We start from the raw sequence: 25,708 nt of genomic DNA on the forward strand, positions 1-25,708 counted from the left end.
GCTGTGAGCTAGCATCTGGGAGATAGTAGGTTCGAATCCCACTATCGGCAGCCCTGAAGATGGTTTTCCGTGGTTTCCCATTTTTCACACCAGGCAAATGCCGGGGCTGTACCTTAATTAAGGCCACGGCCGCTTCCTTCCAACTCCTAGGCCTTTCCTATCCCATCGTCGCCATAAGACCTATATGTGTCGGTGCGACGTAAAGCCCCTAGCAAAAAAAAAAAAACTATGAAATAATCATGACAGTCCTGTGGAGGTGGAAAAGTTAAATTCTAGCAAATAAAGCAGACAAGAGTTAAAAAAAAGAGAAAGTCATGTTTGAACTGTACAGTACAGTAAGAGGCAGAAAATCAAGAGTTTACTGTACTTGCAAGACATCATCATTCAGTTTTGATTTTACTGGTTGCTAGTATAGTCAGGCAAATCAAAACTGTACGGAAGAATGTTAACACAGGTGTGACTTCAATATTATACTGTAAGAAGGAAGCTAATTTGAGATTAAATTAACCTTGTATTGCCCTGTTTTTCAGATGGCTTTGCTGAACATGAGTTGAAGTTTAATGATTTATTCAAAGTTGGAGGAGATAAGTAGACCATGGATTTTTAGGTCCTAAAAATGTCTTTTAGGTGTCTAAAATAAGCTCTTTCAGGACCTCATTTACTCTTTTCAAACATAAAATAGGCTCTAAAAGTATAGGATAGGAAAACACTACAGAGGGATCCAGAAAAATGTAGACACTCTTTGATAGTATTAATGGAACAAAATGACATACCGTTACAATTCTTGCATGGGGGAAAGGTTATTTTGTGTGTTCAAAGTGAACCCTATCAGCAGCCATACAACGTTGATGCCGCTGAACTGCTGACCGAACTACGGCTGTCAGTGTTGCTGGTGTGATAGCCGCACAGGATGCCTGATGGTTTCTTGTAGCTTGTTCAGTGCAGCTGGCTTATGTTGATAAACTTCATTTTTTAAGGTCCCCCATAGGTAGAAGTTAAGAGGTGTAAGGTCTGGAGACTGTGGTGGGTAAGCACCTCTTCGACCTATCAATCGTCCAGGTAGATTTTCATCCAAGTAGGCTCCGACATCTCTGTGGTAGTGAGGCAGAGCGCCATCTTGTAGGTAAAAATCTTTCATTTCTAAACACCTCTTGGATGGCAGGTAAAATTGATGTTTGCTGCATATGAAGATACACCCCACCAGTTATGGTACCTTCAAAGAAGAATGGGCCAATCAAACCACGCAACGATAGACGACACCACACGTTAACACCGGGTAGATTAACATGTTAGTCCACACGAACATGAGGATTTTCGGGAGCCCAGTACATGCAGTTGTGGCTGTTTACAGTACCGTTCAGTTTGAATTGCACCTCATCAGACCACATCCCTGCATATCGTTCAACCTCGTGAAGCATGCCTTCAAACCACTCGCAGTACGCCATCCTTCGATCCAGGTCGTTCTTGTTCATAGCATGCAGCGGTCTTGGAATGCACACTTTCCACTTTGCAGCCTTCAGAATTTGTTGAACGGTTCACTGGGTTACCTCGCTTTCACGTGCACCCTGATTCACAGATTTTTTAGGTGACCTAGTAAAATGTTGCAACACAGCAGCGCTAGAAGCTGGACTTGTTGATGTTTTTGTCGGCCAGACCTTTCCTTATGCACATCCTGTACAGTACCGTCGGCTTCAAACTTATCCTCAGTACGATAAATTGGTGTATGTGTTGGTGGCTGAGTTCCATACACATTATGCCATTGCCGTTGTATCTCCATCATGTTTTTGTACTTCCAATACCACTTCAATACGGCCTTGCATTGTTCAAATGACAATCTTACTTCATTCATTGCTGCATTGTCATCTGCTGGAAAACGAGCGCCAAGATGATCGCGCCATTCACGTGACCTTCATCATCTGTTTTGAGAAAACAATGGACTACGCTACTGCGTAAGAATTACAACAATATGTCATTTTGTTTCTAAGATATTAACTATCAAAAAGTGTGTACATTTTTCTGGACCCCTCTGTATAGACATAAAAAATTAGTATAATGCTTACAAATTAATAATGAGCAACTCAGGCTACAGGAAATAGTACTTGAACGTTCAAATTGTGTTTATATATAAAAAATTAAACTTTCTCAAAGATGCTGTCACTTATGATGGTAAGAATACACTTAACTGTATTTAAAACTCCACAAAAGTATGATTAGGCTTTTTAACCTAAAATAGGAAAGTATAGGCAGTAACATTAAAATAAGCCTGGCTACATAAAATTACCAGTTCTGAGATTATTTAACCACGAAATGTAATGTAACTAAATTTCTTTAAAACTAGGTAATCGGGGGGAAATTTTAGTTTTACCTAAAGATCCACAGTCTAGTGATAAGACATAAAAAAATGCTCCATAAACATATGAGCACGAGGTTAATTGTATAAAAAAGAGAGAGAGGTGGAAGAAGCTAAGCAAAGGAATTGGTTTCAGCAGTGAGGTCATTCAAGGCAAATGGAGGATAGATGTATGCGCTTACATGGTTGTAAAGACTAAGAGTAGAAGTGCAGAGTGCATCTAGGAGATGGCGGTTATAGACTCTTTAGGCTTACTGTATTTTATGAATTATATGTAAGAAATAGAAGAAGAAATTCACAGTGCTGGCTGTGAATAGAGGATAATGGAGGCATTTATTTTTATTCAAGAAGCTTGCAGACTGAATTTAAGAGTCTATAATGGACTTATATCTATGGTATATCATTGTGTGTGATTACCAAGAGATCCTAAGATATTCTGGCTGCCTGACTTGCTGTTACTCATTTAGCACCACCCAGGAGGCATGTTGTAGCTTAAGGAATGCTACAGACACTAACAACTCTACCTCCCATCACCTCCAGAAAATTCTACTATCCTCATGATCTGACTCTAGCAATATAACACAAGAAACTGGAAAAGACTGACGAGATGCTGACCAAAGACTTGTCTATGCTGGAGACTTACTTCAAAATCTGGCAACTTCAACCCATTGTGAACAAAAGAGAGGTGTCTTGCTTTCATTTGAATAATGATTTGGTAAACATGAAACTGAACATCAGTTTCAGTGGCAGAGTTCTTTGTCATAATTGGAACTCAAAATATCTTGGAGCTATCTTGGACCGAACACTGTCCTTCAAGCAACACCTTCTGAACTTAGCTCAGAAGTGCTGAGTATTGTGCACCTGTCTGGATGAACTGTCATCATTAGGGCCCAGATTCTCATGCAATTACATATTCCATTCCTTTACTTGTAGACAAATGAAAACAAAAAATGTCCACAAATTGTTTTTTTTCTTTTTTGCTAGTGGCTCTACGTCTCACCGACACAGATAGGTCTTATGGCGATGATGGGATAGGAAAGGCCTAGGATTTGGAAGGAAGTGGCCATGGCCTTAATTAAGGTACACATTTGCCTGGTGTGAAAATGGGAAACCATGGAAAACCATCTTCAGGGCTGCCGATAGTGGGATTTGAACCCACTATCTCCCAGATGCAAGCTCACTGCCGCGTGCCCCTAACCACACGGCTAACTCGCCCAGTAATTTTGGTTCATTTTACATAGTTTTACGTATTTTATTAGTAATGTTACATATTTTACATATTATGCAAAGAATGTAACATTTTTGTACATAATTATTCGAAATTTTAAAAAATGTTCAGTTAATTTTATTTTTCAGACTCAAGCTGGCCTCACGGTGTAGGGGTAACGTGCTTGCCTCTTGTCCATAGGACCTGGGTTAAAGACTGTACTCACCTTTATTATTTTGTTTCTTCACTTTTCCTGTGTTGATCAAGCTTTCTCTTTATCCTACACTTCATACACCGAGGATATATCAAAAGGGATCCTCCATGATTGTTGTTGATGCCTGCCCTCCTGTAAAGCTGGGAAGCAGAAACAAGTTCTTTGGGGACTGAGGAGAAATAGATGTAGAAGAACTGGGATGGAAGAGGAGAGATCCCATCTATGCAAGGACAGCAGTGTATGAAGATGTGAAGATTAAGATGGTAATTATGCAAGCGATGGTGTCTGTTTTTGTATGGTTTGTGGAGTTTCATAGATGGATGATAAGAAAGGTAGTGAAGTTTAGATGGAGGACTCTAATTGAAGTGTCAAATATGAAAGGTGATGATGGATGGATGATAAGAGAGACAGCACAGTTTAAATGGTATTGATAAGTGATGCATTAATTAAGGGTAGATAAGCAAAGTTGGTTGTATTTGATTATTTAAATTAGATTAAGAATGGCTGTATAAGACGAGCAGGAACAGATAAGTAGTGCAGTGATAAATTTGCAACGTGTGCAGAGTATGTTGTAGCAGAATGTGTGTGCAACGGAAGTAAGGAATCAGCAACTCAGAGGGAGTCAAGTAGAGGAAATGTAGGAGGAATGGAATGTGCAAAGGTTCGCGTGTTTACTCAGCAGGGGCACGAAGGTCTGTGACATACATAATACAGCTTAAATTGCATATCCTGGGAAAACAATAGAAATATTGTTCTATTCATATTTGTTCATTCCGTACATTATTTTTTTTTCTTTTTCTGTACAACACACAGAGTGTGATATGGTTTTTTTTTTACAGTTCATAGAGTGTGATTCTGGGAAAACAATAGAAATATTGTTCTACTCATTTTTGTTCATTCCGTACATTATTTTCTTTTCTTTTCTGTACAGCACACAGAGTGTGATATGTATTTTTTTTTTTTACAGTTCATAGAGTGTGAATTTTGGCTTAGGTTGGACATTGTTATTTTCTCTTTAACGGATCAAATAGGTATTCTTACTGTAGATCTGAGAAAATAACAATAAAAAAATTTTAAAAAATAAAAATGTGAAGATTATCTGTTGTTTTTATGTTTGTCCTTGTCTCTTCTTTCTGTTGCTCTTTCTTCCCACCCTGATCTGTCATTTTATTTATTCTATTATGTGTTCCCATCCATATCTCTCTACAGGGTGCCTGAGAATATGTTGCAGATACTGCAGGAAGACATGCTGCTTTAAACCAAGAGCTGAGCTCTGGGTTTTTTTATGTCCTCCGAGTAGAAGTTTATCAGAAAATCGACAAAGAAATTTAAGTTCATTTGTGAGCTGCTTCTGGGTTGACCTATAACCGAGCCAACCAGTCTTGTTAGCATGCTAGATAACCTTCGGCATGCACTACCGTGACGTATCACTGAACTCCCACTCTCTTGCTCTCACCCACCAACTAGCACATTGTCCTATGTTCGCTGATAGCTCTGTTTATCTCTCCTCTACTACCTTGCCATCACAGTCAATCCACGAATCTAAATTCTTGCCTGACGGCTCCTACCGCTACATACGAAAAACCCCTTCTTTAAACTCCCTGAACACAACCCAATTAGAAACCCTAGGTCACAGAGGACGGTCATCTGTACTTGAACGATCAACTGGAATTGTCTGCCAAATTTAGTGGGACAACTCACAAGAAATATAAGTTTGATTATGATGAATACAAGGAGCAACATCCGATCATCATGTACAGGTAGAATCTTCTGTGTTGAGGTATCTTAAATCGACTGGTGAGAAACTTACTGTAGTAGATATTGGGCCATCTAAGAAATCCCATGAGGGGAACTACGCAAATGATAGAGCATAAACGTGGGGGTGAGAAAGCCGACTTCCCCTTCTCACTCGGCATTGTGGTAACATATAAAAGCACTATCCTTCTAGCAGGAGCACTGGTAGAGAGGATTACGCTGGGCTGTATCCTCCAAAGTGAGTATTCGCGGCCAGACATCTTGCTACCTACCGATCTCTAAAACTCACTCTAGTTTTGGGAGAGCACAATGCAGTTGTTTTATAAAGCATACCAGTAACTACAACACCAAAAGTGCCAACTAATACGGATTTCACCTCACGATTATGGCAATGTATCAAAGGCGAACTTATTACGGAAGAGTGACATTATCAAGAAAAAATCATTTTCTACGAAAAAAAAGGAAGAAGAAAAAATTGGTGGTAGGCTGTCTTTATTGTCACGGCCGTAGGGTTTTGAGGGCATGAGTCAACATAGAGCCATCTTATAACAGAGTACATGTGTTACGTCACATATTTAGCACAAATTTTGCCTTACTTTGAAGCGTTATTTCATGAAAACTACTTTTCAGATTTTCCATTTTTTTGTGTGTGCGAAAGGTAGCCTTCTCTTTTATCTGTCGATTGAGACATTAAACATAATCGTAAGTTAAATACTCTCGGTGATATACGCATTCTACCCAAACACTTAGAGTGTATTAACATTTTTCTTTCCATGTTCCCGTTGTCAAGGAACATAAGACTACATTAAAAATATTGAATCCTTTCAAGAATTACTGCTAAACCCTCCTCCTTTCAAAGTTTGTGAGTTGGCAACTATTCTTATTCGATCGTCACTTGATTTCGTTATCTGTGAGCGTTGTGAAATTCATTGTGAATAAAGGAGTTCTACTCTGCTCTTCTCCACTAAAAAACCTTTAAAGGTGTGATGTTCTAGATGTTAGTCCCCTTCAAATAACAATTAACCTAGCGTTTTTGGCGGTGCGGATAGGGGCGCGCATCTGTAAGCTTGCATTCGGGAGATAGTAGGTTCGAACCGCGCTGTTGGTAGCCCTAAAGATGGTTTTCCGTGGTTTCCCATTTTCACACCAGGCAAATAATGGGGCTGTACCTTAATTAAGGCCATGGCTACATATCTGTGTTGGTGCAACGTAAAGCTATTTGTAAAAAAAATAAAAATAAAATCAAAACCTTAAGTAATGATGTATTTGAATTATGGCAGTAATTCTGCCACAGAAGGACTTGTCAGTGTTGATAGGAAAAATCGGATAGAATTCAGGCCTGCATTAAGCATATCTACACTGGAATCGCTTATAGTCCAGAAGACGAAAACGCCATCACAAGGAGAAGGATGCTTCAAGAAAACCTACCCTGAAAAGCAGCTGTTGGGTGCGAAACAAGCTACAAAGAATTTTTATCACAGAACTAACAGGTATTGTAGATTTTTTCTGTGTAATGTGATACACTTAGAATAAATTGGTGTCAGGAAGGTGGTGACGGTGGTGGTGATTATTGTTTTAAGAGGAAGTACAACTAGGCAACCATCCTCTATATAACTCTAACCAGAGAGAAAAAATGGAAGGGATCTGACACTTCAAAAAATGAAGATATTGGCCAAAGGAAGACAAAGGCCACGAAGGGCGAGAAAATGAAAGACTCCCTAGGCCTCGACTGCTCTAATACCGCCCAGGTCGGAAAATAACGAAGAGTCGACCAAAGGAGGTCGGATAAGACAGACAAAAGGGAGGAGCCTGGCACAAGTAAGTGGAAGCAATGCCAGAACTCAGTCGAGGGCCCCGTGGTCGCCAACCCACGCTCTAAAGTTCAGAGCCCCTGAGCATGTTTTGGATTTGACTTGGAATATTTTCTGAGGTGGTGGTGGATTACTGATAATCCACTCCACAGGTTGGCACCTCAGCAATACATTTCATGCATGTCAAACTTCGCCACTTGGAAACGTAAGTAAATGACATTACATTAGTCTTAGGACTAGTTTCAGCCACTTAGTGGCCATCTTCAGCCAAATAAAAATTTAAACAGTTTATGTGATAACTAAAACATACGTATACCAGACAAAGACAATGTTGCAGGAATAATTATAACATTAAAATGCATATAATAACAAAAATTATGGTTATGATCTTCTTGTCATAATATGATGTCTTTAAGTTGACTTAGGACCTCAGGCAAAGAAGTAAATCTCTAATGTCTGATGTAGAACAAGCACTGACTTGTTATAGTTTGAAATTTAAGACTCGGTATATATTATAAGTTAATGGAATGTACATTGTATAATATCAACCACATTTTTATGTTTAGAGAAAGAAGAACCTCTTCCCCATTTAAGGACCAATGCCGCAACAACAATTTTATCAACACGAGCAATGTTGTGTTCAGTGTTTTAATTCTCTACAGAAGAGCATTTTAACTTCATTATCACCTTTAGTGTTCTCATTATCTTATATGTTCCAAAATGGAATGAAACATGTTCTTGTAATGTTTAGCTAGAATTTAAGCTGACATGTTTGTATACGCATAAAAACTAGTTATAAAAATAAAATTGTTAGAAGGTGGAAAAAATCCCTTGACCTTAGCTCCTAGCTACATGGCAATTGCTTTTAATCTAATGGGACAGTGTGCTGGGCAACAGATACACCCAGAATACATTCTCTCTCAGAATAAAATATATTTGTTATTTGGAAGAGTTTGTTAAAAACATTTATATATTAAATTACAGTGTCAACAATTATCACCATGTCTCAATACTGTATAACAAAAGAATATAACACAAACAATGTACAATGATTTCAAGTCTATCTCCATACATGACTGGGAAAAAATTTATACATGAAGGACACATAACTCCCATGCAGCAGTTGATTATCAGATCAATTTGTCAAACCAAGCATTTTGCAGTAAAAATTGCCCTCTAATCTTCCACCGTATCATTGAATACTTTCCGAGTCTGTAAACAAACACCATCTAGAGCTGTGGAAGTTATAGTTTAAGAGATATCCACTCTGAGGAAAAGTGACTTTTCAGATTGAAAACTATCGTAAAAGATAGGATTTAAAGTGTCTTTCAGTACAGTAACAGCAAAGACAGGCTAACTTTACTCTTTTAAATTCTGAAGCAAGCAACACAGAATACAACTTTTGTCTGCTGCTCCTCCTTGAAAACTTGGGTGTTTCAAACAGCTAGAAGATATGTTTGATTGTGTTAAGTACCACTCCATATTTCCTGTTGTAAAAGATAGAACATATTGAGTGTTCACCTACCATGTAGGTATGATTTAGATGACAAGTACGCATTTAACCTTGGACGAGCATTATAAGGGTTTAATCAAACTTGTCTGCTCTCCCAAGAGCAAAAGGCGTATTCATCCAAAATTTTAGATCACACGCTTTACTGGCCATATCTTTCAGCTTACTGTTGTAATATTAACAAAAATGATACCAGGATTATATACATAGGGCTGTAGGCCACCCCCTAGTGGACTTGACTGAATTAAGAACCGAAAATAAGCGATCTTTGTCGAGGGAGAAAGGTGGCAGAAAAGCAAAGATGGAGTGAGATGTTATTGTATATTTGTGTATAATGATAATTGTGGTGAAAAATTTAAGGGCAGCTAAGGTGGATTCAGTGTGTTGTGTACTTCACTATGTAATTTGTGTACTTCACTACATAATTGGTGACCCCGATGTGATTCAGTGATGGAAGTGCATAAGAAACATCACGAAGTGCGTAAGTGTAGTGTAAACATGAAGAACAATGGATGAAAACACCACCAACGGGTACACCGACGGCAAATGAATCTCATTCAGGACACATGATGGGTGAAGCTAACAAGGTAAGAATCAAGATCCCTCCTTTCTAGATAGAAAAACCGGAAATATGGTTCTCTCAAGTGGAAGCTCAGTTTTCTATCTCAAGAATTACCCAAGAGGACACTAAATTTAACTACCTCATGTCTCAGCTCGAACCTAAATATCTTGAAAACATTTGGGACATTATTAAAAGTTTGGAACAGAATAAATATGCCTTCTAAATATCTTCAAGGAAAGTGAAGATAAACAAATAAAACGGTTGGTAACAGGCCTAGAATTAGGCAATCTGAAACCTAGTCAGCTTTTAAAGAAAATGCAGTCTTTAACAGGCGTGAATGTTTCAGAAAAAGTGCTACGTACCATGTGGCTTGAGAAATTACAGGACTCTATCAAACATGTTCTAATCGTATCTGATGAAAACTCGGAAAAAATCGCAATTATGCTGACAAAATCATTGAAATGAATACCTGCAGTAAACTTTACAGTGTAGAAAATAGTGTTACTGCTGCATCCGCAAGTAACAACGCTATCACGAAATTCTCTGCACAGATAGCCACCCTAGAGAAACAGATATCTTCAATGTGTACTTTTAGGCCCCACAGTCGAAGTTTGAGCCGAAACCGAAGCAAAAAGAAGTACGATCCAAACGAAAAGTACTGTTACTACCACATCAGATTTGGTAATAAGTTCTTTCCTGACAAATGCAAGCCTCCATGCTCGCGGAAAAATTTGGAAAACTCCAAACAGCAGTAGAGTTGGCAGCAAGCTCCACTACTGAAAATAGCAAGGATTGCTGTACACCCCATTTATTTGTACATGACAAAAACACGGGTTTGCACTTCCTAGTGGAGCCGATGTTTCAATAATCCCTGTCACTTCCAGTAACAGAAGCTGTGACCCAGATTTTAAATTATTTGCAACTAATGGCACAGAAATCCCAACTTACGGACTTAGAACGCTGAATATTGATTTGGGACTCCGTCGACAATTCCAATGGCCTTTCATAGTAGCTAAAATTGGCAAGGACATATTAGGTGCTGATTTTCTGAAGAAGTTCAACTTACTAATTGACTTAATAAAAAGCAGTTAACTGAGGGTGAGACTAAACTCTCTGTCATGGGTAAAGTAACAGCCATCACAGCTGATAATGTTGTTAGCACGAAGTCAAAAGCCCAAAAATTTGCCGAACTGTTATCCAGTTTTAACGAAACCAAATTTACTACATACTCGAATGAAACACAATATTCAACACTTCATCCCAACCGAAGGCCAACCAGTATAATGCAAACCCAGGCAGCTGGATCCTTGGAATCTAAACAGGAATTCCAGTTTATGCACAACAGTGAAATTAATCGACCGTCACAGTCGCAATGGGCTAGTCCTCTCCAACTGGTCCTCAAAAAAGATGGAACTTTTCGACCATGTGGTGATTACAGATGACTGAGTGCACAAACTATCCCAGACCGATATCTGATTCCTTGGATTGAAGATTTTCAACATATTTTGAGGTGTAAGAAGATATTTAACAAGCTCAACCTCTTCAAGGCATATTTCCAAATCTCTGTAGCAGAGGAAGACAAACCTAAAACTGCTATTATTACTCCGTTCAGGTTATATGAATTTAATATGATGCCATTTGGACTCCGTAATGCACCAAGCAGTTTCCAACGTTTCATTAATGAGGTATTTAGAGGCCTAGACTTTATTTTTCCATATCTTGACGACTGCCTAATTGCTTCAGCATCAGTAGAGAAACATCATGAGCATATTAAGATTGTGTTTGAGAAGCTACATAAATTTGGCCTCTGAATTAATGTTTCCAAGTCTGTACTTGGTGTAGAGCAATTGGAATTTTTGGGCTACTTAATCACCATGGAAGACTCCCGACCCTTACCGGAAAAAGAGAAAGCGATTGTTGACTACAAACTACCATAGGCAGTTCATGACTTTTGTGTATTTTTAGGTACTGTTAATTTCTACAGACAATACCTCAAAGATGCAGCAGAAACACAGTCCCTTTTGCATGCTTATCTGAAAGGTGTTAAGAAGAAAGATAAGCGACAAATTAACTGGACCCCAGAAGCTATCACAAAATTTGAAAAATGTAAGCAGGACTTGGCAAATGCATCACTGCTTACATTTCCATGCCCAACATACCAGCTGACCCCGGCAGTAGATGCAAATGAAATGAAATGTCGTATGGCTTTTAGTGCCGGGATATCCCAGGACGGGTTCGGCTCGCCAGGTGCAGGTCTTTCTATTTGACGCCCGTAGGCGACCTGCGCGTCGTGATGAGGATGAAATGGTGCTGAAGACAACACATACACCCAGCCCCCGTGCCATTGGAATTAACCAATTAAGGTTAAAATCCCCGGCCCGGCCGGGAATCGAACCCGGGACCCTCTGAACCGAAGGCCAGTACGCTGACCGTTCAGCCAACGAGTCGGACAGTAGATGCAAATGACTTTGCAGTAGGAAGTGTCCTGCAACAGTATGAGAAAAAGGATGGAAACCTATTGTTTTCGAAGAAGCTAAGCAATACACAGAGATAATATAGCACCTATGACAGTGAACTGTTAGGAATCTACTTCTCTGTCAAGCAGTTCAAACATTTTCTCGAAGAAAGAGACTTCATAATATAGATGGACCAAAAACCACTCATTTTTGCATTTAATCAGAAAAATGAGAAGGCATCTCCACGGCAGCTGTGACATTCCAGTTTACAACAAACATTCAACACATTAGTGGCAAGGACAATATTGTGGATAACCTGTCATGGATTTAATCTACGACTGTCATTGATTACGACACAGTCACTAACACCCAACGTCAAGACAGTGAACTTAAACAACTTCAAAAGGGAAGTCAGTCACTCGTGTTCAAGAGCTATTCACTGCCTTCTGGAAAGTTACTGTGGTGTGATACCTCAACAAACAACATAAGGCCATGCATTCCAAAATTATTTTGCAAATAATTCTTTCTTCGGATCCACAACATGGTGCATCCAGGGATAAAGACTACTATTAGGCTGATGACTTCCAAGTTTATCTGACCTGGTATCAAGAATGACGTCAGAAAATGAACGCAAGCCTGCATGGGATGTCTAAAAAACAAAATAACAAGACACACAGTCAGACAGTCAGCCATTTTCAAGAACCTGATGAGAGGTTCAGCACTGTTCACATAGACATTGTTGGCCCTCTTTCACCTTCTGATGACTATCTCTACTGCCTCACATGTATAGATCGCTTCACCAACTGGGTGGAAGCAATACCAATGCAAAATATAACAGCAGAGCCTGTAGCAAAATCATTTTATGATCATCGGGTGACGCGGATTAGAGTTCCAGCAAATCTAGTTACTGACCAAGGCCGACAGTTCGAAAGTCAGCTCTTTAAGAATCTTTCCGAATTGTGTGGTGTGAAGTTCAACGCACGACACCCTATCATCTGCAGAGCAGTGGTAAAGTTGAATGTCTGCATTGAACAATAAAAACTGCTATCAAAGCTCACAACTCTATAAAGTGGACAGACACCCTTCCGACTGTGTTGCTCGATCTACACACATCACTCCGGGAGGACTCGAACAGTTCAGTTGCGCAGATGGTGTATTGCACACATATTAGGCTTCCAGGTGAATTCTCTTTGATAACTCTCCATCTCAGATCGAACCAGAAATTTTTGTCTCCAAACTTCAGCATCACATGCAGCAACTCAGACCTGTGGAAGTTAAGCACAAAACTTCCCGAACTGTGTTCATCCATAAAGACTTGAGTAAATGAACTCATGTATTTCTGAGAATTGATAGAGTGAAAAAACCTTTGCTACCCCTATATGAAGGCAACTGCCAAAACTGATAAATATTTCACGGTTACCATAAAAAATAAATCTGTGAATGTCTCCATTGATCGCCTGAAACCAGCCTACTTCATAGCAGCAGAACTCGTCATGAAGAACGACCAGGTGTCTTGCATGGACTCTGCCCCCCTGATGGATCAACGATGGATTTCCAGGACAAGCCCAGCAAGGAGAAATGGTAACAAAATCCCGTAGCTGAAGGACAGTCAGGTTTCCCACTTGGTATCTAGATGATGATGTATATTTAATAATATTTTTGTAATTATGATATATTTTGTTTATGTTTACATTGTCTTTGTATCGTAACTTGGTTACTGGAGGGGGGAGCGGTGTAGGACGCCTTCTAGTGGACTTGACTGAAGTAAAAACTGAAATTAAACGATCTTTGCCAAGGGGGAAAGGTGGCAGAAAAAGCAAAGATGGAGTCAGCTGTTTTTGTATATTTGTGTATAATGATAATTGTGGTGGAAAATTAAAGTGTAGCTAAAGTGAATTCAGTGTGTTGTATACTTCACTATGTAATTTGTGTACTTCACTACAGGGCCTTTAGATAAGCTACACACAGGGATTTGAAATTAAAAAGGCAACTTTTGCTTTGTAGTGCAGTTTCCATGCTGGTTTTCTTTTGAGAAGTCTGATGCTATTGTGAATGCTCACATTTTAGCTTTTGTAGGCATTAAGTCCCAAAAATATTTTTAAAATGAATGTGAAATAGAGCTAGAAAATTGATGAAGAATACTCAGAAATGAGTAATAATGGATGGAAAAGTGAGAAATTTGAGAAAAGTGAAATTGATGCAAATGAGTGTGAAACCAACAAAAGTGACAGATAAGATTCAGGTGAGGACATATAATATCAGTGGATCAATCGAATTTGACAGAAAGCAAGGGTGACAGTGATAGTGATGAGCTATAATCGTACAAAATTCCAACCCCACTTTAAGTCAATTTTTGTATTTACGGCAATATTTACGCCAAGTTATAGGTTTGTATTTATTTTGTATTGTCAGTGTCATATATTTCATTGTAGAAATACTGTAGGTGTGTATTAGTCATAAACATTATTTAATTATTGTAAGAACTCTGTGTTAAATTGGTGGCATTCTGTGGGACCAAAAGTTGGGAATCTTGATTAAGCAAAAGAACTAAATATGACTCGTCCAGTTGCAAAATCCATTATGTCCATTTTTTTTCTCAAAATGAGTTATCACCACCATTGTACGCAGCTCATCAAAATACACAATCCAGTAATGTAATATGTGAGCAAAGTCCATTTAATCCATACGTTTAAGGTGACAAATAACTCAAACTGCTGCAGAAGTCGTTATGTCCAGAGTGTGTTATGCAGCAAAGCTCATTATGTCCCAGAACCCTGTAAGAGGATCACACTTACACGAACAAAATAAGGCAACTGTGTGATAGGAGACGAAGTATACTATAACAGCAATTGTGGTGGAAGCGAAAAGCATATTGCAGCATGGGAAACCCTTTTCTGCTATTGTGCTAGTACCAGTGGAGGAAGGGGTTCCTCTTAAGAAAGAAAAGCTCAACGACCTGAACACATTGCTGACCAAACATTACGGGAAAGAGTGGATAAGGAACGGTGACCTCACATTCTGCAAGACACTGTTTGACCAGCGAGAAACTTTAAACTTTGAAATGCCAGACTATGACACTGATGTGGGAGATTTTGTTGAAGACAATAACGGATTGTTAATATAACTGTATGAAATGTTAAAGAACTTATAAAATGTTTTGAATGAATGATGATTTCTTGATGTAATCAGAAAATCAAAGAGCGGAGGTTAGATATCAAAACATTATATTCTAACCTTCAAATGATTTCTATTCATGCTATTTTCAGAGTGTAATACTTTCAAACGTAGCTAATAAAACATGTTCACTATATAAATCTGCATACTATATTCCATATACTGCTGCACATACCTTTTATCTCCACAAAACTGCTGCAAAACTCGTTTTGTACAAATGTTTTTTGCAAATATCATGGGTTTTATAAGTTACATTTTGTGGAGATTTTGCAGTATGATGAAGATGAATGCTTACTATTTAATTACAAAATTTCAACCTCCTATCTTTGTTGCATAACAAATGACAGTTTTTTGCCCTTCTTGAAAAATATGTTTGTCTGCACATAACGGGTTTTGCAACTGGACGACTCATATAGAGAAAGTTGTGTAAGAATTTGGTTTACCCAACATGACGTGTCTCCCAACAGTTTTCAAGGCGTCAATACACCAATGTTGAGCGTCAAAATTTTGAAAACGGCGTGCTACATGTGACAAATGGAAGATGGTGATTAGCTTCGACAGAGAAAACCATGTGACTTGAAGAGTTTATTTTGTGGCTGGTTTGAACGTTGGTCTTACTGGTCTTAAGTAGTGGATACGTTGTGATCAGCTGGTTGTCCTATTTGAAGTGTGCGACATTTAGTCCTACTGAATGCTGCTTGTGTCTGTATCTTGGAGATTTGTCTCTCGTCGATGGACGTCCGGTTGAGACATCCGACAGGCTTAGATATCATTATATGTTATATAGAAGTCTTCTATGAAGTTCTAAGCCATTATACTTAGCTGAATATAACGTGAGTATGGTTTCACTGTGAAAACAGACCATGAACTTGTCAGAAAAGTTATCAGCGAGTTTGGCGTCCGACTCGTTGGCTGAATGGTCAGCGTACTGGCCTTCGGTTCAGAGGGTCCCGGGTTCGATTCCCGACCAGGTCGGGGATTTTAACCTTCATTGGTTAATTCCAATGGCCCGGGGACTGGGTGTTTGTGCTGTCTCCAACATCCCTGCAACTCACACACCACACATAACACTATCCTCCACCACAATAACACGCAGTTACCTACACATGGCAGATGCCGCCCACCCTCATCGGAGGGTCTGCCTTACAAGGGCTGCACTTGGCTAGAAATAGCCACACGAAATTAAATTAAAATTAAGCAAGTTTGGCGAGGTATTGTGGTATTTAACCTCAACTCCAAGATGGTGTAGCGGGTTATTTGGCTGAGGTTCGTGATCCTGTTATTCAGACTAGTCAGATTATGTATGGTATATAAATTCTACTTCAGAAAAAGATATTGTGTAAATATGTACAGTGGAGTTCAGTGCACATCAAGGGGCCGAGAAAGTCCTAATGTAGTATTTATTTCATAGCAATGTCGTCGTACCAGCTAATTTAATTCAGTAATTATGTCATGCAAATTCAGTGCTGATTGTGAGTAATAAGAGAAAACAGTGTATTTCTTATATCGTAATTTGTGTTGTCACGTGTTATGGAGGTGGTATGCTATGGGTATATCGATTTGATTCATTTTACGTGTATATTTCTTGCATTGTCATTTTGTTGTCATGTATTGTGAAAGTGGATGGTAGCCTATTGGTATGCTAGAACAATATTGAGGTGGTTAATTTGGAAAGTATATTCATATATTTTAATTGACTGAGTGTCATTTCACAAACAGTATAACCTGGCCAGTATATCTTCAGACCTTTTCAATTCAAAAAGTCATCAGGTTAGGTAAGCAAGTCAGGTTATCGTCAGCCTATGACCCCACTCTGGATAATAGTCTCATGGTAAGTTCATATCGTGTATCATCAAGTACACTGGAGCCCAATAAGTTTTTAATTTTTAGATTTTTCCCCATAACATTGCATTAATTAAGCGTAAATGTATCGATGAGTCGAGAAACCTGTAGATGCCACTTGAGTGCTACAGCAGTTTAGTTTTCATAATAACAATAATGTATTTACGAGAGTTACCCTGTGTGGTGCAGGTTTAAAAGTGAATGTTATCATTTTATGAGTCCTAGTAAGGTTGTGATCATGTTGAGGAGCTAGTGTTTGGTTGGTACCAGCGCAGGCCGAAGTACAGAATGCTATGAGGAGACAAATCAGGATCCAGGACCACAAAAAATTCCAATTTACAACATAACAGTTTGAACTTGCCTTCTCACTTTGACACTACTACTGTACCCATAGAATAGCCTACTTTTCTATTAGTGAATATGTTACTTTAGTTAAGAGCATTAGTGGTAGTGATATAGAAGAAAGTAAATTAAAACCAAGTTTTGTCTATATAAAATAAATATAGTATACAGTGTTATTAGTCAAGACAACAGTGTGGTGTGCCTTGTGCCATTTTTGCACCAAAACAAGCAGCTAAGGTTTAAGTTTTTCAAGACTAAATGCATACTTGCAATCTGTTCTGATGAAATTACTTATTTATACTTAACTACTTACATTTCTGCATGTTTGTGGCTGTTAATAAAAAATGTTTTTACAAAAGTTAATTTCAGTGACAAGCAAACATATCTGCTTACAAGGGTTAATATGCAAAAACCGTTTTCATACGTGAGATCAACAAGACAAAAAGATACTATCAATACTGGTGTGGTCATTTACACAAATATAACCTATGTATTGAATAAAGATCAAATAATTTATAAAACATCATTTAACTGTACCAAATTGTTTTTGTCTCAGGGATAACTTGATAATTTAGAAAGTTAACAGAACCGTGTTTCAGAAAAATACTTATATTCAGTTAGTTCGGTTATGTCATAAAGTTCACTTAAATTTACACTTACAATATTATGACTAAAATCTTATTTCTCTACCATGGGTCTCAGCTAAGTTCGTTTAGCTGTTGTCAGTGGACTTGATGCTCTTGAGTTTTCAGAATACATACTTTTTCTTGCATTCATGGCAGATTCTATGACATCTTGCTCATATCCATAACGAGGAGATTCTAGGAAAAAAAGAAAATTTTCTTTCCATACAAATTTGTAACTGATAATTAAAGAAAGATACAGTGAATGAATGAATGAATGAATGAATGAATGGGAAGGTGTCATAAACATCCCATCTCGGCAGGAGCTGGGGGAATGGATGAAAAATTAGAAAGAATGTTATCAATATTTGATTTTAAAATAATTTTTCATAAAGGTAAGTACAGTACTTTTATAAACATAGTGTTTACACTTTGCACACTAAAATTGTTATTCTTTTTAAAAATACAAACCTACTGAATGATTTAAACAAAGTTTATGTATATAACTGAGTTAAGCATTAGCGACAAACAAACAAAACAACAAAAGATCAATATTGACTAACACAGTACATCAATCAACCGATCAAGATGTGAAAATTGAACTTGATAGTGCTCTGGAAGAGTTAGACACAAATTATAAGGCTAATCACCTGAAACCTAACCCACTGAACATGTTCCTATCTCACTCACTCACTCATCAATCAAGCAATCATTGATCTCCATTTAGAACTGTCGCCAAGGTGGCAGATTTCCCATCAAATAGTTTATCTGGTCTTTTCTAAAACAATTTCAAAGAACTTGGAAATTTATCAATTATTTTAATGTTATCTCCCTGTTGACAGCTCGGAACATCTCTCTTATGGAAAATTCTAAATTCCCTTGGAGGGAATTACTGTAGATATTTTTCACCATAGAGCATGTCAAAAATGTCAAAAACATATCAGATGTAAGGCTTTTCAGGCGTTTGCTCTATTAACCAGCGTTTCGTCTTAGGTCTGACACTAGACTCATGAATTATTTTCATGTTATCTCCCCGCTGACAGCTCGGAACATCTCTCTTATGGAAAATTCTAAATTCCCTTGGAGGGAATTAGATATTTTTCACCATAGAGCATGTCAAAAATGTCAAAAACATATCAGATGTAAGGCTTTTCAGGCGTTTGCTCTATTAACCAGCATTTTGTCTTAGGTCTGACACTAGACTCATCAGAGTGGGATGTGTCAGACCCTACCCACTGACGCTGGGATGTATGCAGATGAACTTATCAGAAGCACTTGTAAGAGGCACAGTCTGATAACTGCATACGGGAGATAAATCTCCACAATGGAATTATTGCCCGCCTAGCAATTCCGAATGGAAAATTCTAAATTCCCTTGGAGGGAATTAGATATTTTTCACCATAGAGCATGTCACCTGCATACACCCCAGCGTCAGTGGGTAGGGTCTGACACATCCCACTTTGATGAGTCTAGTGTTAGACCTAAGACGAAACACTGGTTAATAGAGCAAACGCCTGAAAAGCCTTACATCTGATATATTTTTGACATTTTTGACATGCTCTATGGTGAAAAATATCTAATTCCCTCCAAAGGAATTTAGAATTTTCCATTCAGAATTGCTAGGCGGGCAATAATTCCACTGTGGAGATTTATCTTCCGTATGCAGTTATCAGACTGTGCCTCTTATAAGGGCTTCTGATAAGTTCACCTGCATACACTCCAGTGTCAGGGGGTAGGGTCTGACACATCCCACTCTGATGAGTCTAGTGTCAGACCTAAGATGAAACGCTGGTTAATAGAGCAAATGCCTGAAAAGCCTTACATCTGATATGTTTTTGACATTTCTCTTAGTTGAGCAGCTCAAATGTGCTGCTTTCCTTTGAATCTCTTCCACTTCTCATATCAAGTAATCCTGGTGTGGGTCCCATACACTGAAACCATACTCTAATTGCAGTCTTACCAGAGACTTCTCCACTCTCTCCTTTACATCCGTACTACAACTGCTAAATACCCTCATAACCATATGAAGAGACCCATTACCTTTATTTACAACCGTGTTAATGTGATTGCCCAAATGAAGAGTTTTCCTTATATTAACACGTAAGTACTTACACTGAGCCATGTTAGGTGCTTTCACCCCATCAACACAGTAATTGATACCGAAAGAACGTTACCTCTTGATGAAACTTACAACCTGACTTGTTGATGCTTTTTATCAATGAAATTGTGAAACTGTAAGTGATATGCTTTAAATTATGATGATAACCTTTGTTACTCATTGCTTTATTTCACAATAATAATTAATTATTCATTGTTTTATGTAAGGAGGATTGTGAATGTTATGATTTGTGTACATTGTTACCAACTTAGATTCTTATAACTGTTTGATGTTTCTTCCATGAGTATTGACATTGAAATTGATTTTTTGTAACAAACCTACACAGTTCTGCTTAGGTAAGATCTAGTGAAAAATGAGTGTGTATGAAGATGAAGGCTGTGAATCGGCAAGACATTAATGGGAAGATACCAATATAGTTGGTCCGTTATTGGACATTATAAATTTTCCAGCTAACTCATTCCTGGTTAACAGCATTTCGCCCCAGTGTGCTAAAGTGGGCTCATCAGTTGGTAAATTACACACTTACCAAGACGCATGGCTAATGCATATCATGGAGGCTACTGTAAAGGCTACTTGGAACCACTGGCAGTGCCAATGCGCTATGACAGACTTTGTCTCATTTTCAAAAATTGGTGCCTGCCTGGATTATTATTAATGCGATTTTCTCGAGTTGAACGGGTAAGATATTTCGATAACTTCCAGATTTTTAGACATGGTCTATGTCTATGTGGTAATTTCTCTATTTCTAGTTATTGTTTTATTACTGAGTCGGCCATTTTACTTAAGTTTAACGTTTTGAATGCGAGTGCTCTGGTATGTGACCAGCGTGATGTTTTTTCTTGAGAGTGAAAGTAAGATGACGTCATTTATATCTCTATTAGTTTTGACAACTTTAGGATGTGATAATTTTTGTGTGACGATTAGTAAGGGAACACGTTCCTCATTCCAAAAGGCCTGCATTTTCATGTTTGAATAACTTGCCTCAGGTAGACTTGTGAGCAGTGTGTATTAAGGGTTGGACCCCAGATGTTTTGGTATTTGCTGCAATTTTGGGAGACTGCATCTCCTCTTTTGAGTCATTCTGCCGTGTGGTAGGTGAAGATGATGTGTGTTTCTACCGAGGAGAGTTTTATTTTAGTGGCCTATTTGTTTTGATTTTATTGGTGTTTGTCCATGTCACTTTGGTTGATGCTGTAGACGAGACTTTTATATCACAACATCTAGTTTTGACTTGTCTTTTATGATATGACTGCACTGAGGATTATTTGTGGCATGTAATCTCTTTCAGAGAGCACCGTTGAGTTGTGTGTTGAAGATAAAAGACTACTCTTTATTTTCTTGAATTTTGTGTCATGTAATTTATTTCAGGAACCATGCTGATTTATGATGACGTTGTAACGTCCACCAGATGATTGCTTTTTGTGTCATGTGATCTATTTCAGGAAGCTACGTTGAATAGGAAGTGATTGCTCAAAGTGTAAAATTCATCTCATTAATATTTTCTATCGAGACTGTGTGTGAGTGAGAGTTGCATGAATGCAGCATGCTTTTTCTTGGTGATGACTGGAAAATATGACAACATATTTTTGCTCTTTGATGTGTACATATTGTGTCATTTATACGATTTTTTTTTGGTGTGTGGTTCGGACCCACGGTTGATTTTTTTGTGTTCATGAGTATACTCATTATCGAGGTGTATATATTGGCAGGGTGTTTTACCACTCAGCATATGTTTTATGGTGTACAAGTAGTGTTATGAAGAGACTTTTAATTTTTGCAAATGTATTTCATTAATTGAATTTGGCACTTTCCAAGCGTATTACCGATTGGTCAGATGATTTTGTATTGGTGAAAATGGTTACGCATGCAACAGTCATGTCCGTCATCAAGTTGTGATGTTGCATCATTAAGACATATCAAATGTAATAAAGTATTGAAGGCACCAAGTTCCTTTACTTCAAAAATCAAAAACAAACATTGGCGCCCAACAGCACGGCTCTCAAATAACCTGAGATGTTCAATACACACAAGATCATGAAAAGTGAAATGCAGAAGTGAAAACAACGCGTCGCAATTGAGGTTAAGCAATGGAGTAAAAATACAACACATCTCGAATTCGTGGAATCATTCACGGATATTGCATTCTCGTTCATAACGAAAATCAGACCGCTGAGGCCAACAACTTGAACGGAGTGCAGCATAAGTCAGTAATCAGGCAAGTATGATTCGATGTTACGTACTTACAAAGAAGTAAAAACAAGATTTCAAGTTTTACATTCTCCTCGCCGCTCATTGCAATAATCTCCGTGAGAGCGTGAGTCTCTTTGACATATACACCATTCTTGCTATACATACGGTACTCTTAAGGGCCCCATACACGCGCAGACTTCTGGGAAACTTATCTGTACATACTTGCCTCCGAGAGGTAAGTCGGATGTACGTCACTGCCCATACACGTTCAGACTTTTGATTTGCTACGAAGCCGCTAGGGGTAGCTGAACACGCAATCAGTTGTTCTCTATGCTGAATACACGCTCAGCTGTTTTCTATTAGGATTATGAACTTCACTTGCCTGGTTGTAAAAACATATTGAAATCGTATAATTTTGTTGTATAATTAATCAATATGGAAGAAGATATGTTACTTGGCGTTGTCGCTGCGCTATGCACAAAGGCACCTCGCAAGGAAAGACTTAAATGGACCAAAAATTGGTTGCTGGAAAGAAGAAAACACTCGCATGTGAACTTTCTATGTGAGCTACGATTCGAACCCAGTGATTGGAATAATTATTTAAGAATGGACGAGGAAGCATATTTTGAACTCCTTCAGATGGTAGCACCAATTATCAGGAAAGAAAACACTGTAATGAGAGAATCGATTCCACCCCACGAACAATTATCTGCAACGTTAAGGTTTCTTGCTACTGGCCAAAATTATGAGGATCTGAAATTCTCCACCATCATATCTGCACAAGCATTAGGAAGAATAATTCCTTGAGTCTGTAAGGCGATTTTCATGGTTCTACAGAAGGAATATTGCAAGGTAATTTTCCAAAGATAGTTATTTTTATTACAATTATCACAATTTACAATACAATAAAAAATAAACATAGTTTACTCGGGCACCATAAACCCTAAAATTTCCTCTGTTGAAGAGTGAACAATTGTAGAGTGTCTTGTTAGCCTCCCTACCTGACCTTCAAAAAGAACTTCATTTATTACTCTCTTGCAATAAATTGCCATTTCAGGGGACATATCTCTTAAACTTTCAACCACATGAAGTCCAAATCCGTGATGTCTCACTGGATGTGGTGATTTTCTTTGCAATTAAGTCGAGAATCTCATGCTGCTTGCTCGTTGCTTTCCTCTTCCGCACCAAATTCCCTGCAGAGCGGCTGGATGAGGGTGTGGGTGGATCGTCACTTAAGGGGGACATGCTTTCTCTTTCATCGTCATCCTGAAAAAAAAAAAGAATTAAAATAATTAGATGTTGATGATGATGATGATGATTATTATTATTATTATTAACACACATCTCTTCTTGTTTCAGTTTCCTGCTTCAGAAGAACAATGGAAGAAAATTGGCAAACAGTTTGAGATACAGTGGCAATTCCCTAACTGTTTAGGAGCAGTAGATGGAAACATGTGCGAATAAGACCACTGCTCAACAGTGGTTCCTTTTACTTGAATTATAAAGGGTTCCACAGTATGGTGTTAATGGCTGTGGTGAATGCAGACTATGAATTTATAATGTTCGATTTTGGCACCAGTGGAAGGGTGTCAGATGGAGGGGCAATTGAAAACACTCAGTTTTACGACAGATTGCTGGAGGGACAACTGAAACTGCCACCTGTTAACGAAGAAAACAATCTTCCGTACGTCTTTGTGGGTGATGAGGCTTTTTTTTTTTTGCTAGGGGCTTTACGTTGCACCGACACATATAGGTCTTATGGCGACGATGGGATGGGAAAGGCCTAGGAGTTAGAAGGAAGCGGCCGTGGCCTTAATTAAGGTACAGCCCCAGCATTTGCCTGGTGTGAAAATGGGAAACTACGGAAAACCATTTTCAGGGCTGCCGATAATGGGATTCGAACCTACTATCTCCCCGATGCAAGCTCACAGCCGCGCGCCTCTACGCGCACGGCCAACTCGCCCGGTGATGAGGCTTTTACACTCAGGCCTGACTTCATAAAGCCGTTCAGTGAACGTGAATTAACACCCGAGAGGAAAATTTTCAATGCTAGACTCAGTCGTGCAAGGTGTGTAGTGGAGAATGCTTTCGGAATCATGGCCAGTAGATTATGTATCTTTCATACAGAAATAGGGGTAGCACCGTGTAATCTGAGAAGTATTGTTCTTGCCTCATGTGTTCTGCATAACTTTTTGTGAAGGAAGTGCTGTAATACATATTCTTCTGACACATGTGATTTAGGAGAGAGTAGAGAAATGTTTGTGCCACTAGAAAGAGGGCACAACAGAAATCATAAAGATGAAGCAAGGAATGTAAGGAACCTTTTTCTACAGTACTTCCTTGATCACCCTATGTAAACAAGCCATCTAGGCCTACTTATGAGAATAAAAAGATAAAGTGTAATTAAGCTGTGTACTTACGTCTCTATTCTCTTCCTAATTTTCATTCATATTTCCAGTGCTTGTAGAAGGGAGCTCTTGGTCGTAAAGGAAATGGAGATATTTATAGTACCACAGTTTAGGTATATAAATGCTGTCCACACCGCTTCCACTTAGCATGGACTTTTTCACTTTCTTTGCCTCCTTCCTATTGCAAGACCTTAAATTGTTAATCCTTTTAATGACTGTTTGTCCGCGTTAACATCTACCTCTCTTAATTTTTCAACGAGAACTTCATAAGCTTCCTGCTTCATTACTTTATTGGAATAATCCTTACTTTTAACTTTCCACAGACATGGAAACGACTTATACAATTCAAGGAATTGCACAATGAACTCATGAGAGTAATTTCTCATGTCAGCGGAACACGTTGCTTCAGCCATCGGAAATAAAAACCAGGTCACAAAGCACTAGCAAGTAGTGATAGGTCGTTCATGAACGAACTGACTCTTTTGAACGACTCATTGGAGAGAGCTAGCTCAGAGCTCAGAGCTCTCTCAATGAGAGTCGACTCTTGTAAGAGCTAGCTCCCTCCTTGCTCCTTGGAGCTAGCACGAGCCGACTCTTTTATCAACAGAGAGCTGCATCAAACCAGTCTATGGACTGATGACTCAAACAACAACAGTCGTTCAATTACGAGTCGACTCTTGCATGAGCTAGCTCCCTGCTTGCTCCCTGAGAGCTAGCACGAGCCGACTCTTTTATCAGCAGCGACTCCAAGAAAGAGCTAGCTCGTCACATCGACTCTCGTTCATTTCTAGCCAATGCCATGCCTCAGATAATCACGTGACGTACTGAAGCCGCTTTCTTTTTTATAGGCTGCCCAGTCTAGCCTCTTCCCGCATTCAGTCAGCGCTCTGAGTGCAGTGCTTCTGGTCTGTTTGTTAGGTACGTTTTTGTGCCATAGTTCTGGCAACTTGCAACGTAACGAAACAATGAAATGAAATAAACAACATGTTATTGAGCAATACTTACCTGTTCACTTCCTGTATGCACTCATAATCTATGAAGGATGTAGGGCCTAGTATAGATCCAGTAGGTTAGGAGCAAATAAACGACACGAAGTTCGGGTTAACTAACCTCAACTAAGCACGAACAAACAGTCGCTATCCAGA

At 38.7% G+C, this 25,708-nt stretch overlaps 1 protein-coding gene across 3 annotated transcripts in view; it reads right to left on the minus strand.

Annotated features, from left to right (window-relative positions):
• Positions 1-17,135: 17,135 nt before the first annotated feature.
• The window catches only part of LOC136871927 (TBC1 domain family member 31), a 392,653-nt gene continuing 384,080 nt past the window's right edge, over positions 17,136-25,708 (minus strand). For 2 of the 3 annotated variants that reach the window (XM_068227257.1, XM_067145659.2), the window contains one exon: positions 17,136-18,044. In XM_068227257.1, coding sequence (XP_068083358.1) covers positions 17,926-18,044 — 119 coding nt within the window. In that variant the 3' untranslated portion in view covers positions 17,136-17,925. Of the gene's footprint in view, positions 18,045-23,021; positions 23,422-25,708 lie in introns of those variants that run through there. The other variant, XM_067145660.2, reaches the window with a different exon arrangement.

Source organism: Anabrus simplex, chromosome 4 (genome assembly GCF_040414725.1).
Source record: "Anabrus simplex isolate iqAnaSimp1 chromosome 4, ASM4041472v1, whole genome shotgun sequence".
Classification (NCBI taxonomy): domain Eukaryota; kingdom Metazoa; phylum Arthropoda; class Insecta; order Orthoptera; family Tettigoniidae; genus Anabrus; species Anabrus simplex.